General features: G+C 41.0%; 1 protein-coding gene across 6 annotated transcripts in view; it reads left to right on the top strand.

Annotated features, from left to right (window-relative positions):
- Window positions 1-24,192, top strand: part of PLCB4 (phospholipase C beta 4) — a 454,299-nt gene that overhangs the window by 406,793 nt on the left and 23,314 nt on the right. For all 6 annotated transcript variants that reach the window (XM_061125931.1, XM_061125930.1, XM_061125929.1 and 3 more), the window contains 4 exons: window positions 4,292-4,380; window positions 5,131-5,281; window positions 10,828-10,877; window positions 11,003-11,068. In XM_061125931.1, coding sequence (XP_060981914.1) covers window positions 4,292-4,380; window positions 5,131-5,281; window positions 10,828-10,877; window positions 11,003-11,068 — 356 coding nt within the window. The remainder of the gene's footprint in view (window positions 1-4,291; window positions 4,381-5,130; window positions 5,282-10,827; window positions 10,878-11,002; window positions 11,069-24,192) is intronic.

Here is a 24,192-nt window from a genome sequence, read left to right on the forward strand (position 1 = left end):
GAAACCAAGGAGCTGCCAAGGCCATGCTCCCTCTAGAGACCTGAAAAAATCCTTCCTTTTCTCTTCACAGCATCTCATGTTTGCTGCTGTCTGCCTCCACCAAAACCTGGCCTTTCTTCTTTTTATCTCTGTATGTCCTCTTCTCTTCTTATAAATATACTAGTCATGGGATTTAGGACCAGCCCTGACCCAGAATGATCTCATCTCAGTTCTTAACAGATCACATGTGCAAAGACTATATTAGTTAATAGAATCATAAGTGGATGCTGAATTTTGTGAAAAGTTATTCTGCATCTGTTGAAATGATCATGTTACTTTTATTCTTCAGTTTGTTAATGTAATCCATCATGCTGTTTTGCAGATATTGAGCCATCTTTGCATCGCGGGCATAAATCCCAATGATCATGGTGTATGATCTTTTCAATGTATTGTTGAGTTTGATTTGCTAATATTTTCTTGAAGATTTTCGTATCTATGTGCATCAGTGATATTGGCCTATGATCTCCTTTTTTGTGTGATTCTCTGTCTGGTTTTGGTATTAGGGTGAGGCTGGCCTTGTAGAATGAGTTCAGAAATATTCTTCCCTCTGAAATGTTTTGGCTAGTTTGAGAAAAATAGGTGTTGACTCTTCTCTAAATGTTTGGTAGAATTCACCCATGAAGCCCTCTGGTCCTAGACTTTAGTTTGTATGGAGTTTTTTATTATTATTATTGTTATTGATTTCATTGCTAGTAATTGATTTGTTTACATTTTTTATTTCTTTTTCTTTCAGTCTTGAGAGTTTTCACATTTCTGGAGATTTATTCATTTCTTCTAGGCTGTCCATTTTATTGGTGTGTGTATAGGTGTCCATAGTAATTTCTTGTGATCTTTTGTATTTCTGTGGTGTCAGTTATAACTTCTCTTCTTTCATTTTTTATTTTATTGCTCTTTTTTTTTAATTATCACTCTTTCTTTTTTTGTGAGTCTGACTTAAGTTTATTTTATTAATCTTTTCAAAGAACCAACTCTTAGCAGATTATACAATGTTAACTAAACCATGTGAAATATGTATTCATATGGAAAAATTTCACAAAAAGGAAAGAAGCTTGGTTAGGATGGAAGAATTATGTATCATTTCATTCTTTAATAATCTGTTTTATTAGTTTTGTATTTAGCTTTAAGTGATTAAAGAATTGTTATTACTACTGGAAGGACTACGAGTTGCCCTTCAAAAATGTCATATGCTTTCTTCAATGATATTGATATATTGATTGTATATCATTAACAATAAGCAAGCATTTATTTTCTAACAAGCCAGTCCCATGGGTCATCCATTAAAACATGCTGGTGGGAAGACAAGGCAAAGTTGATCCCACATGGGAGCATGCGGGGGGACCACGTCCTATAGATCTTCTCAAAGGAAAGTGGGCAAGTTCAGGGGGACCATCTGTGCTTTGCTTTGCCCCCTAAAAGTGTGGACTGTGGAAAGAGGAGGCATCTGTGAGTCAGACAAAAACAAGTCCTTGGTGAGTTTAGCACCACAACAAGCAACCAGGCTCTCTCTGCCTCCAAACAATCTGTATGAGGTTGTAGCACCTCCTGAACTGTATTCACAAGAATATGTATTCAAGAAAAAGTCATGCCTTAGAGCTAAGTGACATATGAGAAAGTGTTGGAATATGGGACATTTTATAGGATACCTGACCTGTCTCCTCCATAAGTCTATGCATTAAGAACAATAAACTGTAGAATCCTTTCTAGGTTAAAAAAAACATTTAAGAGACATAGGTATCAGAGACATAGTGCAGATTTTGTATCTTGACTGAAACAAACTAGTTGTAAATAAGGGGAAATTTTGTTGTTCATTCGCTAAGTCCAACTCTTTGAGACGCCGTGGACTGCAACACACCAGCCCTCTCAGTCTTCCACTATCTTCAGCAGTTTGCTCAAATTCATGTCCATTGAGTCGGTGGTGCTATCTAACTATCCCACCCTCTGCCACCCCCTTCTCCTTTTGCCTTCAATCTTTCCCACCATTGGGGTCTTTTCCTGTTAGATAGGCCATGTATTATATCATAGTAAGGAATTAGTGCAAATTTTGTTCATACTGGTAAGGTTGGCCCTGAAAAAATCTCCCTTCTTATTTAGAGATACAGAAATAATTAGGAGTGAAACATTATGATGTATGGAATTTGCCTTAAAATATTTCAGCAGAGAAAAAAGAGAGAAAGAAGAAAAAGGAATCTTAGAGGAAGGAAGTATGGCAAACTGTTCATAATTGTTGGGACTTTATCATCAATATATGGGGAGTTATTTTATTTGTCTCTCTATTTTTGCACACGTCGGAAAATTTCCATGATAAAAGAGTTCCTGTCCTCTGTGTTCAGTCGTGTCTGACTCTTTGCAACTCCTTGGACTGTAGCCTGCCAGCCTCCTCTGTCCTTGGAATTTTCCAGGCAAGAATATTGCATTGGATTGCCATTTCCTTCTTCAGGGTATCTTCCCAACCCAGGGATTGAACCCACGTCTGCAGTATCTCCTGTATTGGCAGGCAGATTCTTTACCACTGGTACTACCAACATAGATAAATACATTCCTTGAATATTACCTTCCAAAAACTTCTGTGATTTTTCCTGAGCAAGCTTTAAGGGCTAATTTGTTAATATTCCCCATTATAAGTCAAAGATTTCTCAGGGGCTATGAGTAATAACTAGAATCAAACCTTCTCATCCACTCCCGACAGGAGGAAAAATTCCACGAAAGGCAATTTGGCAAGGACTCCCAAAAGGACAGATACCTTTATGCATCATTCTGACTTCCAGAAACTTACTCTATGAGCACAGGCAAAAATATACCATGACATGTTCACAGACATTCCCCGGAGTATTGTTTATAATGTCAGTGAGCTGGAAATAATGGAGTGGTCCATCAAGAAGAAGCTAGTTAGGCAAGTTATGGCCAATCAACAGATGGAATATTTAAGTAGCCCTTAAAAATAATGTAGGAGATCTGTATTGCTGATATGGAAATGTTTTTAAGACATGTGAAGTTAAACAAAAAAAAGGTATAAAAAACTATGAACCTGTAAAGCAATTACCCTCCAATTAAAAATAAATAAAACTTTTTAAAGAGTAAAAGAGTCTTTAAAGAAAGATGAAGAGAAATAAGGATAACATGAAGTTTCAAGTTTGATGCGGCACATACTTTTACAACTTGGTCATCACAGACAAAAAGAGGGCAGGGCCGCTGAAACAGCCCCTGCCCCCACGTCAGCCAGTGACGGAGCTGAAATGAAGCAGGCATGTTGATGTGAACTGCATTAACACTTTAAAATTTTAAAAATAGCATTTCTAGAAAAAAAAACTACTATGAACCCATTCGAGGTTTTAAAAGATAGAAAGATGTAAGAGATGGAGAGCAGTAGTTACCTGCTGGATGTGGAATGGGTGGGAGAAAAGACGTTTACTTTTTGTTTTATATATTTGAATGTTTAACTTGTGTGTATACTATTTTCCATTTTAAAAGAGAAAAAAATGTAAGAAAAATTTTAAAAATCATACAAATGTAATTAGGAAGGTGATTCTGCTAGGGGGAAATTTTTTAATGTACAACTTTTTAAAAGTTGTAGGTGTACTGTTTTAAGGTTATAAAAATAAGGATTCCTTCTATAGTACTGACAAATTATGCAAAATTATGTGAAAGTCTATTTGAAAATACTTGGAACTCTTCTAATGAAGTTATATAAAAGATGAAACTTTGAGTGCAAGTTATAGCAGAGAAAACACTGGAGAAATATTTCTTTCTATCTACATGGAATTAACATTGGCTATAAAGATGCATTAGCTTCTGTGGCATATAAGACTATGCTGGTGGCATCTATTGTGCTCCAGGTACTTATTCACTGAACATTTCCAGTGTTGCTCCTGCACTGTGAACAGGGTGAGTGCTATCAGTTCTAATTTTCATACAAGGAAACTGAGTCTGGAAGCGTTGATCACATTATTCAAAGTCGCACAAGTTCAGCATCAGACCCCAAAGCCATTCACTTAGCTTGCCTTGTCTCCCTGTCTTCTTTATTTGGGAAAAAATTAGAGGGAAATTAAGAAAATGATCTGGCCTTTTATTCTTGCCCTTCCTTATTTTTGCTTTCAGCAACTAACTTTTTCTAGCCTTGTTTTATGTCCTAGGAGAAGGTACATGACAGAAGGCATTATGGGAGTTGGAGATTATGAGTGGTTTATTAGCTGAATTTTCCTAGGTGTTTCAGTAAAATGGAGAATTCACAGCTCAGTGACTTTTTTCCCTGCAGATATTGTGGATGCTTTATCAGATCCAAAGAAATTTCTTTCCATTACGGAAAAGAGAGCGGATCAAATGAGAGCTATGGGCATTGAAACTGTAAGTAGCAACAGTCAATTAAGACAGGTAGCAATGGCCAATTAAAGACAGCTGAGTTGGGGAAGTTGTCTAACTAATTATAAGAGTAAGACCAAGTCATAAATTAATAGAATAAGTTCAAAAGTGGTTTTTGAAACCGAACTTTCATTTCAACAAAGCAGTTTCAAAAGTCTATGAGGATGTAGCATATTTAATAAAATGTGACCCACTTAATTACTATGGTTTCACTCACATCTGGGGACCCTGGCCCCATTAGAAATGAAATGGAAACACCCATAATGCTTTTAGGAACATTTAAATATAGGATGCTTTTGTGAGACATTGAAATACCAGTTCACCTAAATCAGTGAATAAATAAAATTGGCATTTACTATTGTTTACTTTTTACTAGTTTTATATCCAACCTTCAGTGCCAGTGTACCATTGTGGGGTTTCATTCCTTGTTTTTCAAGTTCCCCTTACTCCTCAGTTTAGAATGGAAACAGAAATCTCTCCAGTAGCTTGAAAAAAGAAGGTATAGCCTACTTATTGCACAGGAGCTTCACCTGCTTTCCTTGGCCTTCCTCTTTTGGCTCAGATCTGAGGAAACCATATGTTTACTCCTGAAGCAAAGATCTATATAGGGAGTAAAGGCTAGGATACAGAGGAGCAGTTGATGGTACAGACTGGGTTCAATAGAAGGGAGAATGTGTAAGATATCTGACTTCTAGGTGGCATTCATTTGGGTCAAGATAAGCATTTCTGTTCCAGAGTGACATCGCCGATGTGCCCAGTGACACTTCAAAGAACGACAAGAAAGGGAAAGCCAACACAGCCAAAGCTAATGTGACCCCTCAGAGCAGCTCGGAGCTCAGGCCAACCGCCACAGCTGCCCTGGGGGCTGGCCTGGAGGCCAAGAAAGGTAAGAGAGAGTTGTCTGGGCTCCTTATCTGTTCCAGCAGTTTTCCAAACTTTGATGCAGAAATTTAGAACTGTTAGTTTTGCCAGTGTTCAGGGCTCCATAAAACTCAAGAGCAGCAGGTTTTCTGTGGGTTGAACAAATTGCTCCATTTCTCTGAGTGGTTAACAGGAAGGCAGTGTTTCATCTGCTAGATCCCCTGCACCATAGTTAGTACCACATACAACATCAGTAGACCTAGAAATGTTGAAATTTGGTACTCTTTTTGTGAGGAAAAAAAGGCATTCACAGAGTGAGCGTAGCAAAATCGTTCCCTCTCTCCCGCAGGTACCACCGTAAGCATGAGCAGTAAGTTCATGAACCAGCAGAATAATGATTGTTCCTGACATTCCTAGATCCCCTTTTTGCTAATTTTGCCCCATGGGTAGATATTCAGCATCCATGATTATTTATTTGTTCAATTATCAGATGGGCATTTGAAGGCCAGTTCTCTGTGGTTACCTGTAGATGTAATGGAAGAGCATAAGAGGTTGCATTGCAAAGAATTACATGTTCCATGTGCTGATATCCAGTCGATGTATAGGGGAATAACTGAATTGATTATTTAAAGTTGATTTCCATTCTTGTTGTTCAGGCATCCATTCTGATTGGATGGTCCCCATTCCATATGATAATTAAATATTTTAAATATCCTCCTTGACCATGAATCATTTACAAAACTCAGGTTTGTTACTTTAAGAATTTCTCTTTTTCCTAATGGTCTTCTCCTCAGTATAAATATCTCCCATTTATATGTGAATTCAGCATCTTTGGTGTAAGACAGCCAAGTTGTCCGTGTACGTAAGCACACACAGTGTTGCAGTTTAAAGTAAGGAATGACAGGCTTTCCTTAACCGAGGCAGCATGGTAATTTAGCAGGAAATTCAATGTGCATTGAGCTTTAAGAAACAAATTAGGAAATGAGATGGCACAAAAGCAGCCCGAATTGTGCTCTGCAGCCGCATGCCTGTTCCTCCCTGGAGAGAACATGGAACAAGGTCATGATGCAGGATATGGGCTTTCCATCCAGCACTGTCTTTCTTAACATCAGCCTCTCAGACAGAGACAGGCAGTGGAAAATGGGAGAGTTTTTGTTTAGTTAAAGGTCTTGTGTCATGCTCACCAGCACAGAAAGACATTAGTTAGTGGCCTGAAAAAGCAGTGTGACCAGCTTAGAGATGAGAAATGGAATATTTCCTGCCACATCAGTAAACAAAGGATGTCACAGGCATCAGCAGTTGTAGCCTCCAATGACTGGGAGCTGGTGAGCCCTGAGGGAACTCAGGAAGGAAAGAATACCTGCCACCCAGCAGCCATCAGACTGCAGCCACTCCCTGTGGTGAGCCCCGAGGAAACTCGGGATGTGAAATCACAGGACACTGGAACCAGATAGCTGAGGTACATGTGAAAGGAGTGATTTCAGAGAGCCCAGACCCTTCTAATACATAGGAAAGTGCTGAATTTCTTGACATGACATACCTGGTTTCTTTAAATAACAGTTACCTTTTGTCATTCAGACTACCTGCCCTTTGTTGCAAAACCCCCTAGCTCCTCCCTTCGCCTACTTGGAGCAGTTTTTCAGAGCTCTCTGAAATGCTCTCTCCCACACTGCTGTCCTCATTTTGCCCCCAAATAAAGCCTAACTTGCAACTCAACACGTTGTACAGATTTTTTCAACACAAAACACAGAAGTGATCCTAGTTCTAGAAGGGACCATGACTGTGTTCAGAACTGTTTCACTTCTGGTCCAAATAAGATTACACAGGAAGGAGCCACTGAAGAAGCTCTCCTTTCCCCTCCTCCCTTAGGCCAACACCCTAAGTAAGAGGGTCTACACACTGATTCATTTTGGCCTTTTGTTCAGGAGACTTGGGAGCCTCCTCTAAGGCACAGTGGTCAGTTCTACGAGAAATGCCTTCACAGCTTCAGGAACCTCACAGTGAGACAGGCTTCCACACTGTGGCCAGGTGGTGTTCATGAGGGCTGACTGCCTGGAAATAGGAGGAAGGGGGTCCCTTCCAGCCAGGGATCAGACGAGACTCAAGGATAGGATCCTAACTGAGCTGGGCCTTGAAACCCAGGTCTGACATGAGGAGGGAGAGAAGGTGGAGGAGCCCAGGCAGAGACCAAGGCCACACAGGAAGCAGCCGAGGTCAGAAAGGGGCAGAGCAAGTCTGATCTGGAGATGGCCTAGGACCACCTGTGGATGGAGAGTGACCCCTGAGGGTTTTTACAAGGATTAGTACAGTCTTGGTGGGAATAGTCTTTAAAAAGAGGGAATAAGTGATAAGGGCCAGTGAAGAATTAGGGTATATATGCCTCTAATTTAACACTTACCACATTGTATTTATATTATATTTACTCACGTGATATTTATATAACATGATAATAACTAGAAAAAGGAGTTACTGCAGGCAAGACCACACCTCTGTCATCCAGTATGACCCTGGAACCATGCCTAGTGAAGATCTAGAGTCTTTTCTCTGGAAGTAAATGGCTGGTGAATGAACAAGCCATGCTAACAGCAAGGAGAGCCTGGATTAGGCTGGATGTACTCAGAGGGAGAGAAAGCATGGAAATCAGTCAGTGACTTGGGTGTCGGTTTTGGGGGGAAGAAGGTAACTCAGGGACTTCAAGCACAGGTCACAGAAAGAGATGGTACCATTGAGTGAAGCCGATAACTCAAGAGGAGGGACAGTTTTGGGTAAGATGAGTCTTGTCCTGGACATCATCAAGCTGTTGGGGGTGCATCTGGACAGAAACATGGAACAGCAAAACTATGGTAGGTCAAGAGGAGGGAGATGGGAGAGAGGGGAAGAGAGAGGATGTGAGACTGCTTAGAAAGATAGCAGGAATGGAAACAAACAAACAAAAAAAGAAAGATTTGCAAGAAGAATGAGTTTGAGAAAGTAGTGTAGACAGTCCAGAGAAGTTAAAACTGCATAGTTACTGTTGAATCAGGGATGCTTGGGTGATGAGAGTGGAAACCAGGTTAGAAAAATTGATGATTGAAGATATGAAATAGTTGCTGTGGAGAACACTTGCATGTTGGTGGGAGCCAGTGAAGAGGAGAGGGAAAATGCCAGAGAGGGGTGTACAGAGAAACAGGCTCTGAGGGAGAGCTGAATTGAGAGAAGGGGAGCGGTCCCTCTGCATGAGAAAGGAAGAAAGATGTCCTGTCTGAGCCACGAAGAAGAATTGAAGAGAAGTCCTATGTCAGGAAGGAAGCGTCAGGTGGCGCCCAGCAGCATCTGCTGTGAATGTCTGTGATCATGACGGGCTCTGAAGCTCTACAGGATTCTATTAGACACACAGCCCAATAGTAATAACTGCACTAGTGCTGCTTGATGTTCTTCTTTAATTTTAAGATTAAGCAATTGAGAAAACTCAACTAGTTGATCTCCAAATTACAGTTTGAGAGAAAAGAAGTCATTTTTAATGAGCTGTATTGATAAAAACAAAAACCGTATGTACTGAAACTTCAACTATTTAAAATCTTTGGGGCCCCAAATTTGCAAATTCACCCCTACTTTCACACCAGGGAAACCTGGAGACCTACACAGTCTGATACAGAAGCCACAGGCCACATGTGGCTTTTTAGGCTTAAAACTAAAAACTTGAGCGTCTCAGGTGCCCTGGACAGTTCACAGATGGAACATATTCACTCTCACTGGAAGTCCTATTAGACAAGCTGCTCTGAGTGTAGAGATGGAGCCAGGCCTGTACCAGTTCCTGTTCTGTAGAGTGTGGTTTTTTCCCCTAACTTCCTAAACCTTTCATAGAAACTAACATTTTTACAATGTGTCTTTCTCTTAAAAAAAAAAAGCAAAACCAGGGTTGAGGGAGGTTTGTTTTCATGTTATTGTTGTTGTTTAGTCACTAAGTCATATCCAACTCTTTTGCAACCCCATGGAATGTAGCTTGCCAGGCTCCTCTGTCCATGAGATTTTCCAGGCAAGAATACTGGAGTGGGTTGCCATTTCCTTCTCCAAGGGATCTTCCAAACCCAGGGATCAAACCCGCATCTCCTGCATTGGCAGGTGGATTCTTTACACTGAGCCACCTAGGAAGCCCTTCTGTTTTCATAGGGTCCTGTCAATCAAGATTTCATTGAACCAAGACCAGAACACAGTCTCAGCGGACTAGATCAGACTCTTAGTATTTGTTAGGGCTCTAGAGCACCTTGCATGCCTCCCAATTCTGTGTGTTCATTTTATAGAAGACAGAAAAGAGACCCAAAGATAGGGAGTTCTTTGCAATGTCAGGATAGACGTCCACGGCCTGCAGTAAAGCCAGGAATTAGATTGTGATGTCAGACCTCAGAGATCAGAGAAGAGTCCCATGATCCCTTGACATCCCTATCACAAAGTGTTAGAGATCTAAAGACTGATTTCTCTCTGCCGTGACTCTTTTACTGTCCTTACCACCCTCAGCCTGGATGTACATGTCTTCTTAAAATGAGTGCAACTGAAAAACAAGACCCTAGAATTTGATACCTGTCTTTCTTGAGTATCTCACACTTAGCCTTTAGGATTCTAATGGAAATCTATAGAATGCACATTCATCTTCTTTACCTAAGATGAAAATCTGCAGTCAAACAGAATGCATTTTGGGTTTCGCCTGCAAGTGTGGTTGCCATGACAACACCTGGCTTAGCATCACTCCCAACAGCAGGATGACTTAGTGTGTTACTCTAGGTGCTCATGACTGCGTCCTGTTCTACACTGATTTGATTTCATTATTTTCTGTATGTTAAGGGCATTCCTGGACTTAGTAGCGTATCACTTAAATGCTAGAATTAAATTCAGTAAAGGAAAGGGGCTGAAAACAATGTTAAGCTGGCAATAGAGTTGGTAGTTAGTAGACTGATAGGATGCTAACAGGGACTGTAATAGATGCTGTTGTGCCTGGTCAGAGCTCCTTCATGGGCTGCCGCCCGTCCTTCAGCTGGGAGGGACACTGGCGGACTGCCAACCACAGCTGCACTTTTCTCCCTGGGGTTGCCCTCAGACCTTGGGAGTTCTCTTGTCTGGAAATGCCTAGAGGGTTTTGTAAAACTTCTGACACTTTAACTGAGTGCTCTGGGGTTACACAAGCCCTGTCTCCTTACCTCCAGGTAGAATAACCCTGGAGGGCCATTTATGCTAACAACTTGCAGGATCAGACTAAAGCTGGATTTCAGCCAGGAAGACCCCCAGGTTTCTTCTTCTACCCCATATTGCTTCTCTCACCCCCAGGGGTTTCTCCTGAGAGCCCTTCCGCATAAATGACATGCACATAAACCCTCTTCTCAGTCTCTGCTAGTAGGGGACCTGACCTCAGGCCAGAAAGGTTTCTGGTAAGTGTCTAGTTAATTGTCCTGTAATAGGAAACCAAGATGTTTACAGCCTTAACGTGTGTAAAGCTGCTTCAATGTCTTTAGATGTGATTTCAAAGCTGAATTTGATATGATTGTTTATTCTAATTACACAGTGACTTTTTGTTTAATATAAACAGTAACTTTGTTTCAGGTATTGAACTGATCCCTCAAGTGAGGATAGAAGATTTAAAGCAGATGAAGGTAAAATTGCTGGGTCATATTGTCAGCACTCTTTTGTTCTATTGGTAAAGCGGTTGTATTTTTGTTTCTCACTGGCTTTAATCATTGTGGTAGTATTACACAAAGCTTATTTGCTTTTTCCACAGGCTTACTTGAAGCATTTAAAGAAACAGCAGAAAGAGCTCAATTCTTTAAAGAAGAAACATGCAAAGGTACACTGTTTTGTGTGTGCGGGCAGCATGAGTGTGCCGCGCTGGAAGCTGGTTTCTGTATTTTTCCCTTAAGCTCTCTGATGAAAGCAGCTCAGCCAAAACAGCTGCTTAGAAACTGATACCAGCCAACTGGGCAGCAGGACCTTCATTTTAACTGGTTAGAAATGAAATTTTAAAAGATACTCCATTTGGTATTGTTTGTCACTGATTTCTAATCTGCATTTCTAATGGTTATTTCAAAAGCATAACAAAGCTTCACCCTTTTCAAACTTGTTGAGTAATATGACAAAATTGTTGAGTAATATCTATCACCTGACTATTGAAAACCAACTCATAGTCTTAGCTTCTGGGTACTAAAATTCTTTGAGTCTCTAGCAAACAGTTTGCCACACACAGTGCATCAGGAGAGATGCCGGTCAGCTCCAAACTTCTCAGCCAGCGGACCTGGAGAGAGCTCTTCTCACTTCCCCCATTATGTAAACTCTGCTTGGTGGCCTACTTCTGAAATATTGTTGTTCCTACTTATAGGAAGTGGTCTTTGGACAGTAATCATGACCCCATGCACTGCAGCACAGGCTTCCCTGTCCTTCACCATCTCCTGGAGTTTACTCAAACTCATGTCCATCAGTTTGGAGATGCCATCCAACCATCTCATCCTCTGTCGTCCCCTTCTCCTGCCTTCAACCTTTCACAGCATCAGGGTCTTTTCTAATGATTCAGCACTTCACATCAGGTGGCCAAAGTTATTGGAGCTTCAGCTTCAGCATCAGACCTTCCAGTGAATATTCAGAACTGATTTCCTTTAGGATTGACTGGTTTGATCTCTTTATAGTCCAAAGGACTCTCAAGGGTCTTTTCCAACACCACAGTTCAAAAGCATCAATTCTTCAGCACTCAGCCTTCTTTATGGTTCAACTCATATCCATACATGACTACCAGCAAAACCATAGCTTTGACTATACAGACATTTGTTAGCAGAGTAATGCTTTTTAATACGCTGTCTAGGTTTGTCATAGCTTTTCTTCCAAGGAGCAAGTGTCTTTTAGTTTCATGGCTGCAATCACCATCTGCAGTGATTTTGCAGCCTAAGAAAATAAAGTCTGTCACTGTTTCTATTGTTTCCCCATCTATTTGCCATGAAGTGATGGAACCAGATGCCATGATGTTAGTTTTTTGAATGTTGAGTTTTAAGTCAGCTTTTTCACTCTCCTCTTTCACTTTCATCAAGAGGCTCTTTAGTTCCTCTTCACTTTCTGCCATAAGGTTGGTGTTATTTGCATATATGAGGTTATTGATATTTCTCCCTGTGATCATGATTCTAGCTTGTGCTTCATCCAGCCCAGCATTTTGCATGATGTACTCTGCCTATAAGTTAAATAAGCAGGGTGACAATATACAGCCTTGACGTACTCCTTTCCCAACTTGGAACCAGCCCGTTGTTCCATGTCCAGTTCTAACTGTTGCTTCTTGACCTGCATACAGATTTCTCAGGAGGCAGGTAAAGTGGTCTGGTATTCTCATCTCTTGAAGAATTTTCCACAGTTTGTTGTGATCCACATAGTCAATGGCTTTAATGTAGTCAATGAAACAGAAGCAGATGTTTTTCTGAAATTATCTTGCTTTCTCTATGATCCTATGGATGTCATCAATTTGATCTCTGTTTCCTCTGCCTTTTTCAAGTCCACCTTGAACATCTGCAAGTTCTCGGTTCACATACTGTAGAAGCCTAACTTGGAGAATTTGGGGCATTACTTTACTAGCATGTGAGATGAGTGCAATTGTGTGGTAGTTTGAACATTCTTTGGCATTGTCTTTCTTTGGGATCTGAATGAAAACTGACCTTTTCCAGTCCTGTAGCCACTGCTGAGTTTTCCAAATTTGCTGGCCTATTGAGTGCAGCACTTTAGCAGCATCATTTAAGGTTTAAAATAGAAATCCAAGATTTGAAAGAATCCAAGTTTCCTTCATTTGCCAAAACAACCTTGAGCTTCTTGGAGCCCCACATTATAATAGAACCAAAACTTAAAAGGAGATTTTAAATCTCCGTAAATCCTACCATCTAAATCTGTGTGAACTTTCATAACAGCCTTAGTGTGCATTTTTTGGAGGAAGCCTTCAAAATTCCTTAGGTCACATCATAGAGCCATATTGCACAGTGCTTGCCCGATGCTTTTCAGAATGCTTTTTGGAAGCATTTCTCAGCAGGCAAATGCATTTCATGACTTGTTTTCCGTATCCGCATGTACTTCAGAAGTTTAAGTCACAAATGTATGATTATAAACTTATGAATGAGTTCCTTCTCCGACATTAAATACACAGGGGACCCTCTTTTCTATTCAGCCTGCTTTGCCAGTATAATTACCAAACTCAGAATTCTATAATCTTTTGTATAAAGCTACTATTACTAATAGGGCTGATGTTTATTTAATGCCACTTTTTTGTTATATATTTTATATACATTCTTAAATCCTCACACTGTCCTTGAAACCCAAATCATCTCATCCACATTTCAAGCATGAATAAAATGAAATTCAGAGAAGTGAGTTCCTTGCCAACAGCAACACAACTGGTTTATGCTAGTTGTAACTGAAGTGCTTTTCATCTATTTTCACTCTCCCAAAGCCTTTGCAAATAATTATTTTCAAATAATTAAACCTTCTTCTCTACAAACTTTCTGTAATTTTTGAGTCTATAGTAGTTCCCTAATACTTCCCACTATCTCATCTGAGCCAACTTTTAAGATTAAGGCTATATACAAATATTTACTTGCCTAATATATACTGAGGTCTACTCAGCTAACATGTTTGTCCTTAAAAGTGGAAAAGGAGAAACTGATGAAGGAGGTGGGTGGATGGGGTTGAATCTGTTACCACAGGACACACTTAGTGCCTGATGTCCATTTGATCCTAACTCTGATTTTTCTGTCAGCACGTATCAAATGGTAAAACTAGCTAATATATACTGAGGTTTATTTAAGCATTTTTTCTTAGGTATTTTATAGCAATTATATAAAAGAGTACTTTAATTATATTAATATATTACCTTGTATCAATTAGCTTTTGCTGGGTAACAAACGACCCCCACATGTAGTGAATTTGAAAGCAACCATTTATTTTGCTCATAATTTTGTGGGTCAGCAGTTTGGGCTGGGTTCTTCTGGTCTCAGCTAAGCTCACTCCTGTCTGCTGTCACATGGCAGATGTGGGAAGCTGGATGATTTAGCAAGACCTCTACTGAGTCCTTCCCTCTCTGCTGTCTGTGGTCTCTCATCTTCAGCAGTGATCCAGACTTGTTCACATGGCAGGGATCCCAAGATCCCAGCCTCAGCTCAGAACTACACAGCATTACTTCTACCTCCTTCTCGTGGCTACAGCGGGTCACGAGGTTGGACCAGGTTCAAGCGATGAGGACTCTACTTGGAGGAGGAACCACAAAGATTGCAGAGGGGATTGGATGTGGAGAGGGAGAACATGGTGACCCTTTTTTGCAACAGTCTCCAGCCATTTGCCAGATGAGATAATTTACTTTAACAGAAACACAGCCTCACTAAATCACCTAGCCTTTAGATGACGGAGCCAGGATTTGGATCAAAATTCTCAGACTCTGGAGCTCAAGCTCTTCGTCACTGTATTGAGTTACCTCTGAATTTTCCAGCATTAGTCTTTATTTCCACACATCTTCTTTATGGTCCTAGTGAAAGATTTTTGTTTGTTTGTTGAAGTACAGTTGATTTTCAATGCTATGTTAATTACTGCTGTATAGCAAAGTGATTTTGATATAGGTGTGTGTGTGTGTTCTTTTAAAAAATTTTTTTCTTTTCCATTATGGTTTGTCACATGATACTGAGAATACTTCCCTGTGTTATACAGTAAGACCTTGTTGTTGGTAAAAGTTTTCTAAGAGCAATCATAAATCTCCAGGGCACAAATATCTTGGCATCTTTTGGACTGCTTTTTCCACAAATGATCCTTGGACCAAGAGCTGGAGGCTTCATAAAAAAATGCATATTCTTGTTCCCCCTAGAGACTTTGTTATCATCTCCATGGGGAAGTCTAGGAAATACATTTTTAATAAACTCTTTTCCTACTGCTGCTACGTCGCTTCAGTTGTGCCCAACTCATGGTCCACCAGGCTCCTCTGTCCTTTGGATTCTCTTTCAAGAATACTGGAGTGGATTGCATGCCTTCCTCCAGGGGATCTTCTCGACTGAGGGATTGAACCCACATTTCTTATGTCTCCAGTGCCTGCATTGGCAGGCAGGTTCTTTACCACTAGTGCCACCTGGGAAGCCTGAAGCTCCTCTCTTATGCACACTAAATTTTGAAAACTGTTTCTTTAGGAGTATTATTTAACACATTTTACTGTTCCTCAGTGGAAATCCCACTAATGGCCTGCAAGGTACAGAGCTGGCCTCCCTAAAAAATGGATTTTGCCCTGTTGTCAAGCAATAGTGAGAATTAACTCGCCCAGCCTTCCCATGAAACAATGTTTATATAATGCTTTCTAATAGTTATGATACCATCTAAAATGGAATAAAGTTTGCCACCGCACAGGCTTGGCTTATGAACTGCCCTAATGAGGAGGGAGGGTGGCCTGGGCTGCACCTTCCAAGCCCAGCACCGGCCACCATGCACATGGCCGCCAGGAGCAGAGAGCAGCACTTGGTTCATGTGCAGTGACTGCAGGGCGCGCTCAGCTTTTACATATCAGCCTGAGGAAATCCTTTCTCTTCTCGTAAAAGGAAGCAGAGAATATGGTTACTTAACCAAGTCATTTAAGCAATGTACAGTCCATAAGAGAGCCTATTTCCAAACTTGAAGGTTAGCTGCAGGATGCAGAAGAAATAGTGGTGTGTCAAGGAGGATCTGCCATTTATAAAAGAAAGCCAAAGAAATAAGTGTGAATCCCAATCTATACACTATTGATCAGTTCAGTCGCTCAGTCGTGTCTGACTCTTTGTGACCCCATGGACTGCAGCACACCAGGCTTCCCTGTCAATCACCAACTCCCAGAGCTTACTCAAACTCAGGTCCATCCAGTCGGTGATGCCATCCAACCATCTCATCCTCCGTCATCCCCTTCTCCTCCTGCCTTCAAACTTTCCCAGCATCAGGGTCTTTTCCAATGAGTCAGTTCTTCGCATCAGTTGGCCAAAGTTTTGGAGTTTCAGCTTCAGCATCAGTCCTTCCAATGAACACCCAGGACTGATCTCCTTTAGGATGGACTGGTTGGATATCCTTGCAGTCCAAGGGGCTCTCAAGAGTCTTCTCCAACACCACAGTTCAAAAGCATCAATTCTTTGGAGCTCAGCTTTCTTTATAGTCCAACTCTCACATCCATACCTGACCACTGGAAAAACCACAGCCTTGACTAGACAGACCTTTGTTGGCAAAGTAATGTCTCTGCTTTTTAATATGCTGTCTAGGTTGGTCATAGCTTTTCTTCCAAGGAGCAAGCATCTTTTAATTCATGGCTACCGTCACCATCTGCAGTAATTTGGGAGTCCAAAAAAAGGCTCTTTAGTTCTTCTTGGTACACTATTGATACTAAATATAAAATAGATAGCTAATGAGAACCTACTGAATGGCTCAGGGCACTCTGCTCAGTGCTCTGTAATGAAGGGAATCCAAAAGTGAAGGGATGTATGTAAATGTGTAGCTGAGTCACTTTGCTCTACAGCAGAAACTACACAACATTGTAAAGCAACTCTACTCCAGTTTTAAAAAAAAAAAGAGAGAGAGATGATATCTGCTGTTGGGATCATGGGATGAGAAGGCAGCAGTAATGGCCATCCTAGCCCTGAATATAGTGGAGATGCTAGCGTGCCTAGTTTGGAGGAAATGGCGATGGTCAGTTGTTTTTGACCCTCTCATTGCAGTTGGCAGTGAAATGCTACTTGTCTCTCACTTTCTGTAACAACCTCTTCACTTTGAAATGGAAACTAAGGAAATGGTTTTTCAAGTGTCCATTAGATGAGATACAGAAAGAGCAGAACGAAGGAGCCGTGATCCCAAACAAACCCAGGGCTCATCTGGGCCCAGAGCTAGAGTTGCTTTTGCTAAGATACAGGGATGATTTTCAATTGTCAGATGTGGTCCAGCCTGAGAGCAAAACATTTAAACCCAAAGTTAAATAAATATTCCCAGTAATACATTGGAAGAGGAATTCCAAATCAATGGAAGTAAATGAAGGAAGTCGGTCCTGAGTGGAAAACAGGGAGCCCTCATTCCTGTCCAGAGGGCAAGTCAGACTCAGTTCCCACCTCTGGTGTCTTGAGAGTCTGTAAGCCACCTTCATTCTCTAAAGGAGAATCGTAGAATCAGGTCATATGTGAACCTCCTCTTCTTTAAATATTGACACTAAGACAGACTTTTTCTGAAATACCATGTAGGCTGAAAAATAAAATGGGATGCATCTCCTGGACCACCAGTTTGCAATATCACCACTAAATGAGTCAAATAAAATGCCTGAGAAACCAACTAAAATTTGACGTTTCAGTAAAGCTGCTAATGGAAAATATAGTCTGTGTTAGGCAAGCAGTTTTCCTGATAATACACCAAGGCTGCTGTTAAACTCATCAAAGGTAATTCATGATAAGAAGTCAGTAACAGACCTACGGCTCTTGTCATGTAGTAGAAATGAGCAGAAACACAGCAACCACCCGCAGAGACAGCCTGCTAGTCATCTCAGAGGTGTGTGCGGAGCAAGCACAGTTTACTCAGATGCCTCAGCATCACTTGTGGGGTGAGAATTTAAGCCTAGAGTCACAGCAGGCAAAAGAATGAATTGCAGCAGACGTTTCTCACAAAAGAAGCTGAATTTAACCTAGATGTCCATCGGCCAATGAATGGATAAGGAAGTTGTGGTACATATACACAGTGGAATATTACTCGGCCATAAAAAAAGAATGCATTTGAGTCAGTTATAATGACATGGATGAAACTGGAGCCTATTATACAGAGTGAAGTAAGCCAGAAAGAGAAGCACCTAATACAGTATGTTAATGCATTTATATATATATATATATATATATGGAATTTAGGAAGAGAGTAATGATGACTCTATACGCAAGACAGCAAAAGAGACACAGATATAAAGAACAAACTTTTGGGCTCTGTGGGAGAGGGAGAGGGTGGGATGATGTGAGAGAATAACATTGAAACATGTACATTACCATATGTGAAATAGATCACCAGTGCATGCATTGGTAAATCAATGCACTCAAAGCCAGTGCACTGGGAAAACCCAGAGGGATAAGATGGGGAGGGAGGTGGGAGGAGGGTTCAGGAAGGGGACACGTGTGCACCCGTGGCTGATTCATGTCAAAGCATGGCAAAAACCACCACAATATTGTATAGTAATTAGCCTCCAATTAAAATAAGTAAACTAACTTTTAAAAAAGAGAAGCTGAAACTACTCTTAACTTTGATAGAAACATATACAAATTCTACTAAAAAGCTGCACATTTATTTCCCCAAAATGTCCTGATTAAGACTGACTTTTTTTTTTAAATTTTTCATTTATTTTTATTAGTTGGAGGCTAATTACTTTACAATATTGTAGTGGGTTTTGTCATACATTGACGTGAATCAGCCATGGATTTACATGTATTCCCCATCCGGATCCCCCCTCCCACCTCCCTCTCCACCCGATCCCTCTGGGTCTTCCCAGTGCACCAGCCCCGAGCACTTGTCTCATGCATCCAACCTGGGCTGGTGATCTGTTTCACCCTAGATAATATACATGTTTCGATGATGTTCTCTTGAAACATCCCACCCTCACCTTCTCCCACAGAGTCCAAAAGTCTGTTCTGTACATTTGTGTCTCTTTTTCTGTTTTGTGTATAGGGTTATTGTCACCATCTTTCTAAATTCCATATATATGTGTTAGTATACTGTAATGGTCTTTATCTTTCTGGCTTACTTCACTCTGTATAATGGGCTCCAGTTTCATCCATCTCATTAGAACTGATTCAAATAAATTCTTTTTAATGGCTGAGTACTTTTAAGTCAGTGTATTTTAATTTTGGTACTCTTGACCTGAATGAATGAAAAACTCTCTTCCATAGGTTCTCATAACTCAGTTAAACACCAAAAACATAAAATCAGTGATAGGTGGTGTTTATTGTTACTGTTATTTGTTGTTTTTAGCTAAATAAGCCTAGAGATAATTTCCTGGCTCCTCTATTTTGTACAACAGGAAGCTGAGGCTTGCCCCCCATCCTTTGGTGTTCAGTAATTAAGACCTTGTTCCTTTGTGAAAGAAGTGATGTCTGGGAACCAGATTATCCCAAAACTTCAATCTTTCCTGGCTACTACACAGGGATAGTTTTGAGCACAGAGAGAGAACTTTTCAAGGCCAGTTTTTTGTCATGTGTAGTCATTGTAATCATTTTAATTCAATATGCTTCTAATTTTTAAAATTATTTCTATATACATTAGGTAACTTGCAGCTCATAACTCTGAATTACATTGGGCAAACAGATCTTGTTCAGTTTTCTAATAAAGAAATTGAGACCTGGAAAGATTTATATATGTTGCCCAAGGCCTCTGGGGTAATTATGGACTGAGTTGGGACTGGAATCCGAGTCCTCTTGCTGCTCTCCCATGCCATTAATTTTTTTTATTCATGCAGCAAATATTTATTGTATCTACTTTGTACCCAGCATTGGGCTCTGTGCTGGCAAGAAAAGGAGACTTGTAGAGTATGTCTTATATACGTGACTCCATCATGAATGCCTCTATGTGCACACACCCGCATTCCTGTATCTAATGGGGTTAATTAGGGCTTACCACACTGCTTCCTCAAGCAGTGGTCTATGCCAGCTTATTTCCAACCCTCAGAGCCTCTTTTTTTTTCTTGTACTACACTAGAATATGTAAAGAAGCATTCCTCCCTCTTTTCAGTGATATTTGCAAAAGACACAGGAATGTAGCACTTCTCAGTTCAGTTCACTCGGTCCTGTCCTTTGCAACCCTGTGAACTGCAGCACGCCAGGCCTCCCTGTCCATCACCAACTCCTGGAGCCTACTCAAACTCAGGTCCATTGAGTCAGTGATGCCATCCAACCATCTCATCCTCTGTCATCCCCTTCTCCTCCTGCCCTCAATCTTTCCCAGCATCAGGGTCTTTTCAAATGAGTCAGTTCTTCACATCAGGTGGCCAGAGTATTGGAGTTTCAGCTTCAGCATCAGTCCTTCCAATGAATATTCAGGACTGATTTCCTTTAGGATGGACTAGTTGGATCTCCTTGCACTCCAAGGGACTCTTAAGAGTCTTCTCCAACCCCACAGCTCAAAAGTATCAATTCTTCAGTGCTCACCTTTCTTTATGGTCTAACTCTCACATCCATACATGACTACTGGAAAAACCATAGCTTTGACTAGACGGACCTTTGCTGGCAAAGTAATGTCTCTGCTTTTTAATAAGCTGTCTAGGTTGGTCATAACTTTCCTTCCAAGGAGCAAGTGTCTTTTACTTTCATGGCTGCAGTCACCATCTGCAGTGATTTTGTAGCCCAAGAAAGTAAAATCTGTCACTGTTTCTATTGTTTCTCCGTTTATTTGCCATGAAGTTATGGGACCAGATGCCATGATGTTAGTTTTCTGAATGTTGAGCTTTCAGCCAGCTTTTTCACTCTCCTCTTTCACTTTCATCAAGAGGCTCTTTAGTTCCTCTTCAGTTTCTGCCATAAGGATGATGTCATCTGCATATCTGAGGTTATTGATATTTCTCCCAGCAATCTTGATTCCAGCTTGCGCTTCATCCAGCCTGGCATTTCTCATGATGTGCTCTGCATATAAGTTAAATAAGAAGGGTGATAATATACCTTGATGTCCTTTCCTGATTTGGATCCAGTCTGTTCCATGTCTGGTAGCACCTCTAGGATGTTTTATTCTAGACTTACATGCATGTGTGTTTAGTCACTTCAGTCATGTCCAAGTCTTTGTGATCCCATGAACTGTAGCTCGCCAGGCTCCTCTGTCCATGGGATTTTCCAGGCAAGAATATGGGAGTGGGTTGCCTTCCCTCCTCCAGGGGATCTTCCCAACCCAGGGATCAAACTTGTGCCTGCCTGCATCTCTTGCATTGCAGGCAGATTCTTTACCCACTGAGCCACCTAGGATGCCCCTAGACTTACAGAGCCCCTTACTTAGTTGTCCAGGAAAATTAATACATGTGCAGACAGGTGTGATGTTTATTAAATCTTTTAAGGAAGGCTAGTATTTTTTAGTGTTTTCCCCCCATAACAGTGCAGAAGTAGCTAATTCCATTTAAATAAGGATACATCAACATGTCAATCTATTCTTGGGGTAGTGTGTTAAACTTGAAGGAAAGATTTATTGATTTAATTTCACTGGCTGTTCTCTCAGGTCACTCTGCATGTTTTCATGAGGATCAAATAATATAAGTAGATTTGTATGTCACCATATTTTGAATTAGACAGGACGGCCTAGTGTGCTGCAGTCCATGAGGTCACAAAAAATCAGACACAACTTGGCAACTGAATAGCAACATATTTTGAATAAGGCTTAAGAAGCATTTGAAATATGATTTATATTATATTTACTTTTAATCCTAACAACCCACTAAAGTAGGTATCACTATCCCAATTATAAAGATGGACAGACTGAGATTAAGTGGCTTGTCCCAAGACCTGAGACTGTTCACATCCTTAATCCAATGCAGAAGACCTGACTGAAATGTGTTTATAACACTCAAGAGCATATATTGGGTTGGCCAAAGAACCCAGATGAACTTTTTGGCCAGCCCAGTACTAGGACTAGATTGGTACTAGGACTAGATTTATCAGCTCTTCCAACCACAAATTAAGCAAGACATTGTTACATATAATTCTCTGACCCCAAATCCAGAGCAAAGTAACATCATCTAGGGCCACCCCATTGTCCCTGTTTCTAGAGCCTATTCCAAGAACCCATCACCACCTTCCTCTACACCGTCTCCCAAAGGCATTTATCAACCTGGCAGGAAGGCTAGGACTGGCTGTGCCAATGCATTTCTGAAGAATTGATGTATATGTGAACTATAGATCAACTCCTGTGTTAACTCACTAGCAACACTGGGAAATTAAGGAAATCTTGGTAAGGTTCAAAATCCCTTCCCCATTTATATTTTATGAAATCTTTAAAGATATTCATGAATTAGGTTCAAGGTGATTTTCTTAGAAAGAGAATCAATTTTTAAAAATTAAGTCACTAACTTTTGTTGCACACCTAATTTTTTTAACTAGTTTATTTATTTTAATTGGAGGCTAATTACTTTACAGTGTTGTGGTGGTTTTTGCCATGCATCAACATGAATTAGCCACAAGTGCACATGTGTCCCCATCCTAACCGCCCCCTCCCCACCCCATCCCTCTGGGTTGTCTCAGAGCACCAGCTTTGAGTGCCCTGCTTCATGAATTGAACTTGCACTGGTCATCTGTTTTACGTATGATAATATACATGTTTCAGTGCTGTTTCTCACATCCCACCCTCACCTTCTCCCACAAAGTCCAAAAGTCTGTCCTTACATCTGTGTCTCTTTTGCTGTCTCGCATATAGGGTCATCACTACCATCTTTCTAGGTTCCATATATATGCGTTAGTATACTGCATTGGTGTTTCTCTTTCTGACTTCACTCTGTATAATGACTTCATCCACCTCATTAGGACTGACTCAAATGTGTTCTTTTTTATAGCTGAGTAATGTCCCATGGTGTATCTGTACCACAACTTCCTTATGCATTCGCCTGCTGATGGACATCTAGGTTGCTTCCATGTCCTAGCTATTGTGAACAGTGCCGTGATGAACATTGGGGTACACGTGTCTCTTTTAATTCTGATTTCCTCAGTGTGAATGCCCAGCAGTGGGATTGCTGGGCCATATGGCAGTTCTATTTCCAGTTTTTTAAGGAATCTCCACACTGTTCTCCATAGTGGCTGTACTAGTTTGCATTCCCACCAGCAGTGTAAGAGGGTCCCCTTTTCTCCACACCCTCTCCAGCATTTATCGTTTGTAGACTTAGATGGCGGCCATTCTGACCAGCATGAGATGGTACCTCATTGTGGCTTTGATTTGAATTTCTCTAATAATGAGTGATGTTGAGCATCTTTTCACGTGTTTGTTAGCCATTTGTATGTCTTCTTTGGACACACTTTAAAAAGTAAGCAAAAGCAAACATGGCCATGACGGTGGCTGTATGAGCTGAATATAGTCTACCCATTCCAGACTTTAATATCGTCTCATTTCTCTAAGTTTCTCAAGAGTAATACTGGGATATCACATTAAGCATCATCTTGGAGTGAATATTACTGATAGTAATATTTTCCTCTGTGTTTAGGGGCTGAGCAGCTAAAGACTCTGATTTCATTAAGTCCCTTGATATGGGCAAATTATCAGGAAAAAGTAATGTTCATAGACAAATACTTATTTTCAAAGCCTTTCAGCCCAATTCAGTGATTAGAGGAAGCAGATGGAGAAATATTTTAAATATCTGTAAAGCTGAAGACCAAGGCTCCTGAACATTCTGTCTTCCTTGTGAGTGCATCTTGACAAGGAAGCTGGCAAAAATATTAATTGTTAGGGATCCAAAATGAGCTGACAGTGAAACCACAGTGGCAGTTCTCATTGTGTAATGACAGTGTTCACGAACTTCTAAAATGTCCCTGGTGTGTAGAAGCCATGCGACACGATGAGTAGTTATAGTCAGCATGTGGAAGAGAAGAAATGCGGTGGCCGAGTTTGCATTCTGGGCACTAGGCTGAGGAAGGGGCCCTGGACCAGTCAGATGACTCAGACAGCAGAGCAAAGGTGGACGGTGAGGGACTTCCCTGGTGGTGCAGAGGTCCAGACCGTGCGCTTTCAGTGCAGCGACGCGTGGCTTCCATCCCGCGTCAGGGCACTAAGATCCCACATGGTGCCGACAAAAAAGAAAAAGAAAAGAAGACGGATGGGTGGAGTTCTACAGAGCCATCTGTGCAGAGGAAAGAACTTTGGGGTGATTGGTGCTGTCCGGCAGCGGGCAGGGATGCCTTTGGAGGGAGGCATGTTCATCGGACTGAGGCTGGAGACCCCCTTGTTGGCGAGGCCTTATGGGGATACAAGAAACTCTTGGGTTGGGTG

Source organism: Dama dama, chromosome 23, assembly GCF_033118175.1.
Source record: "Dama dama isolate Ldn47 chromosome 23, ASM3311817v1, whole genome shotgun sequence".
Taxonomy (NCBI): domain Eukaryota; kingdom Metazoa; phylum Chordata; class Mammalia; order Artiodactyla; family Cervidae; genus Dama; species Dama dama.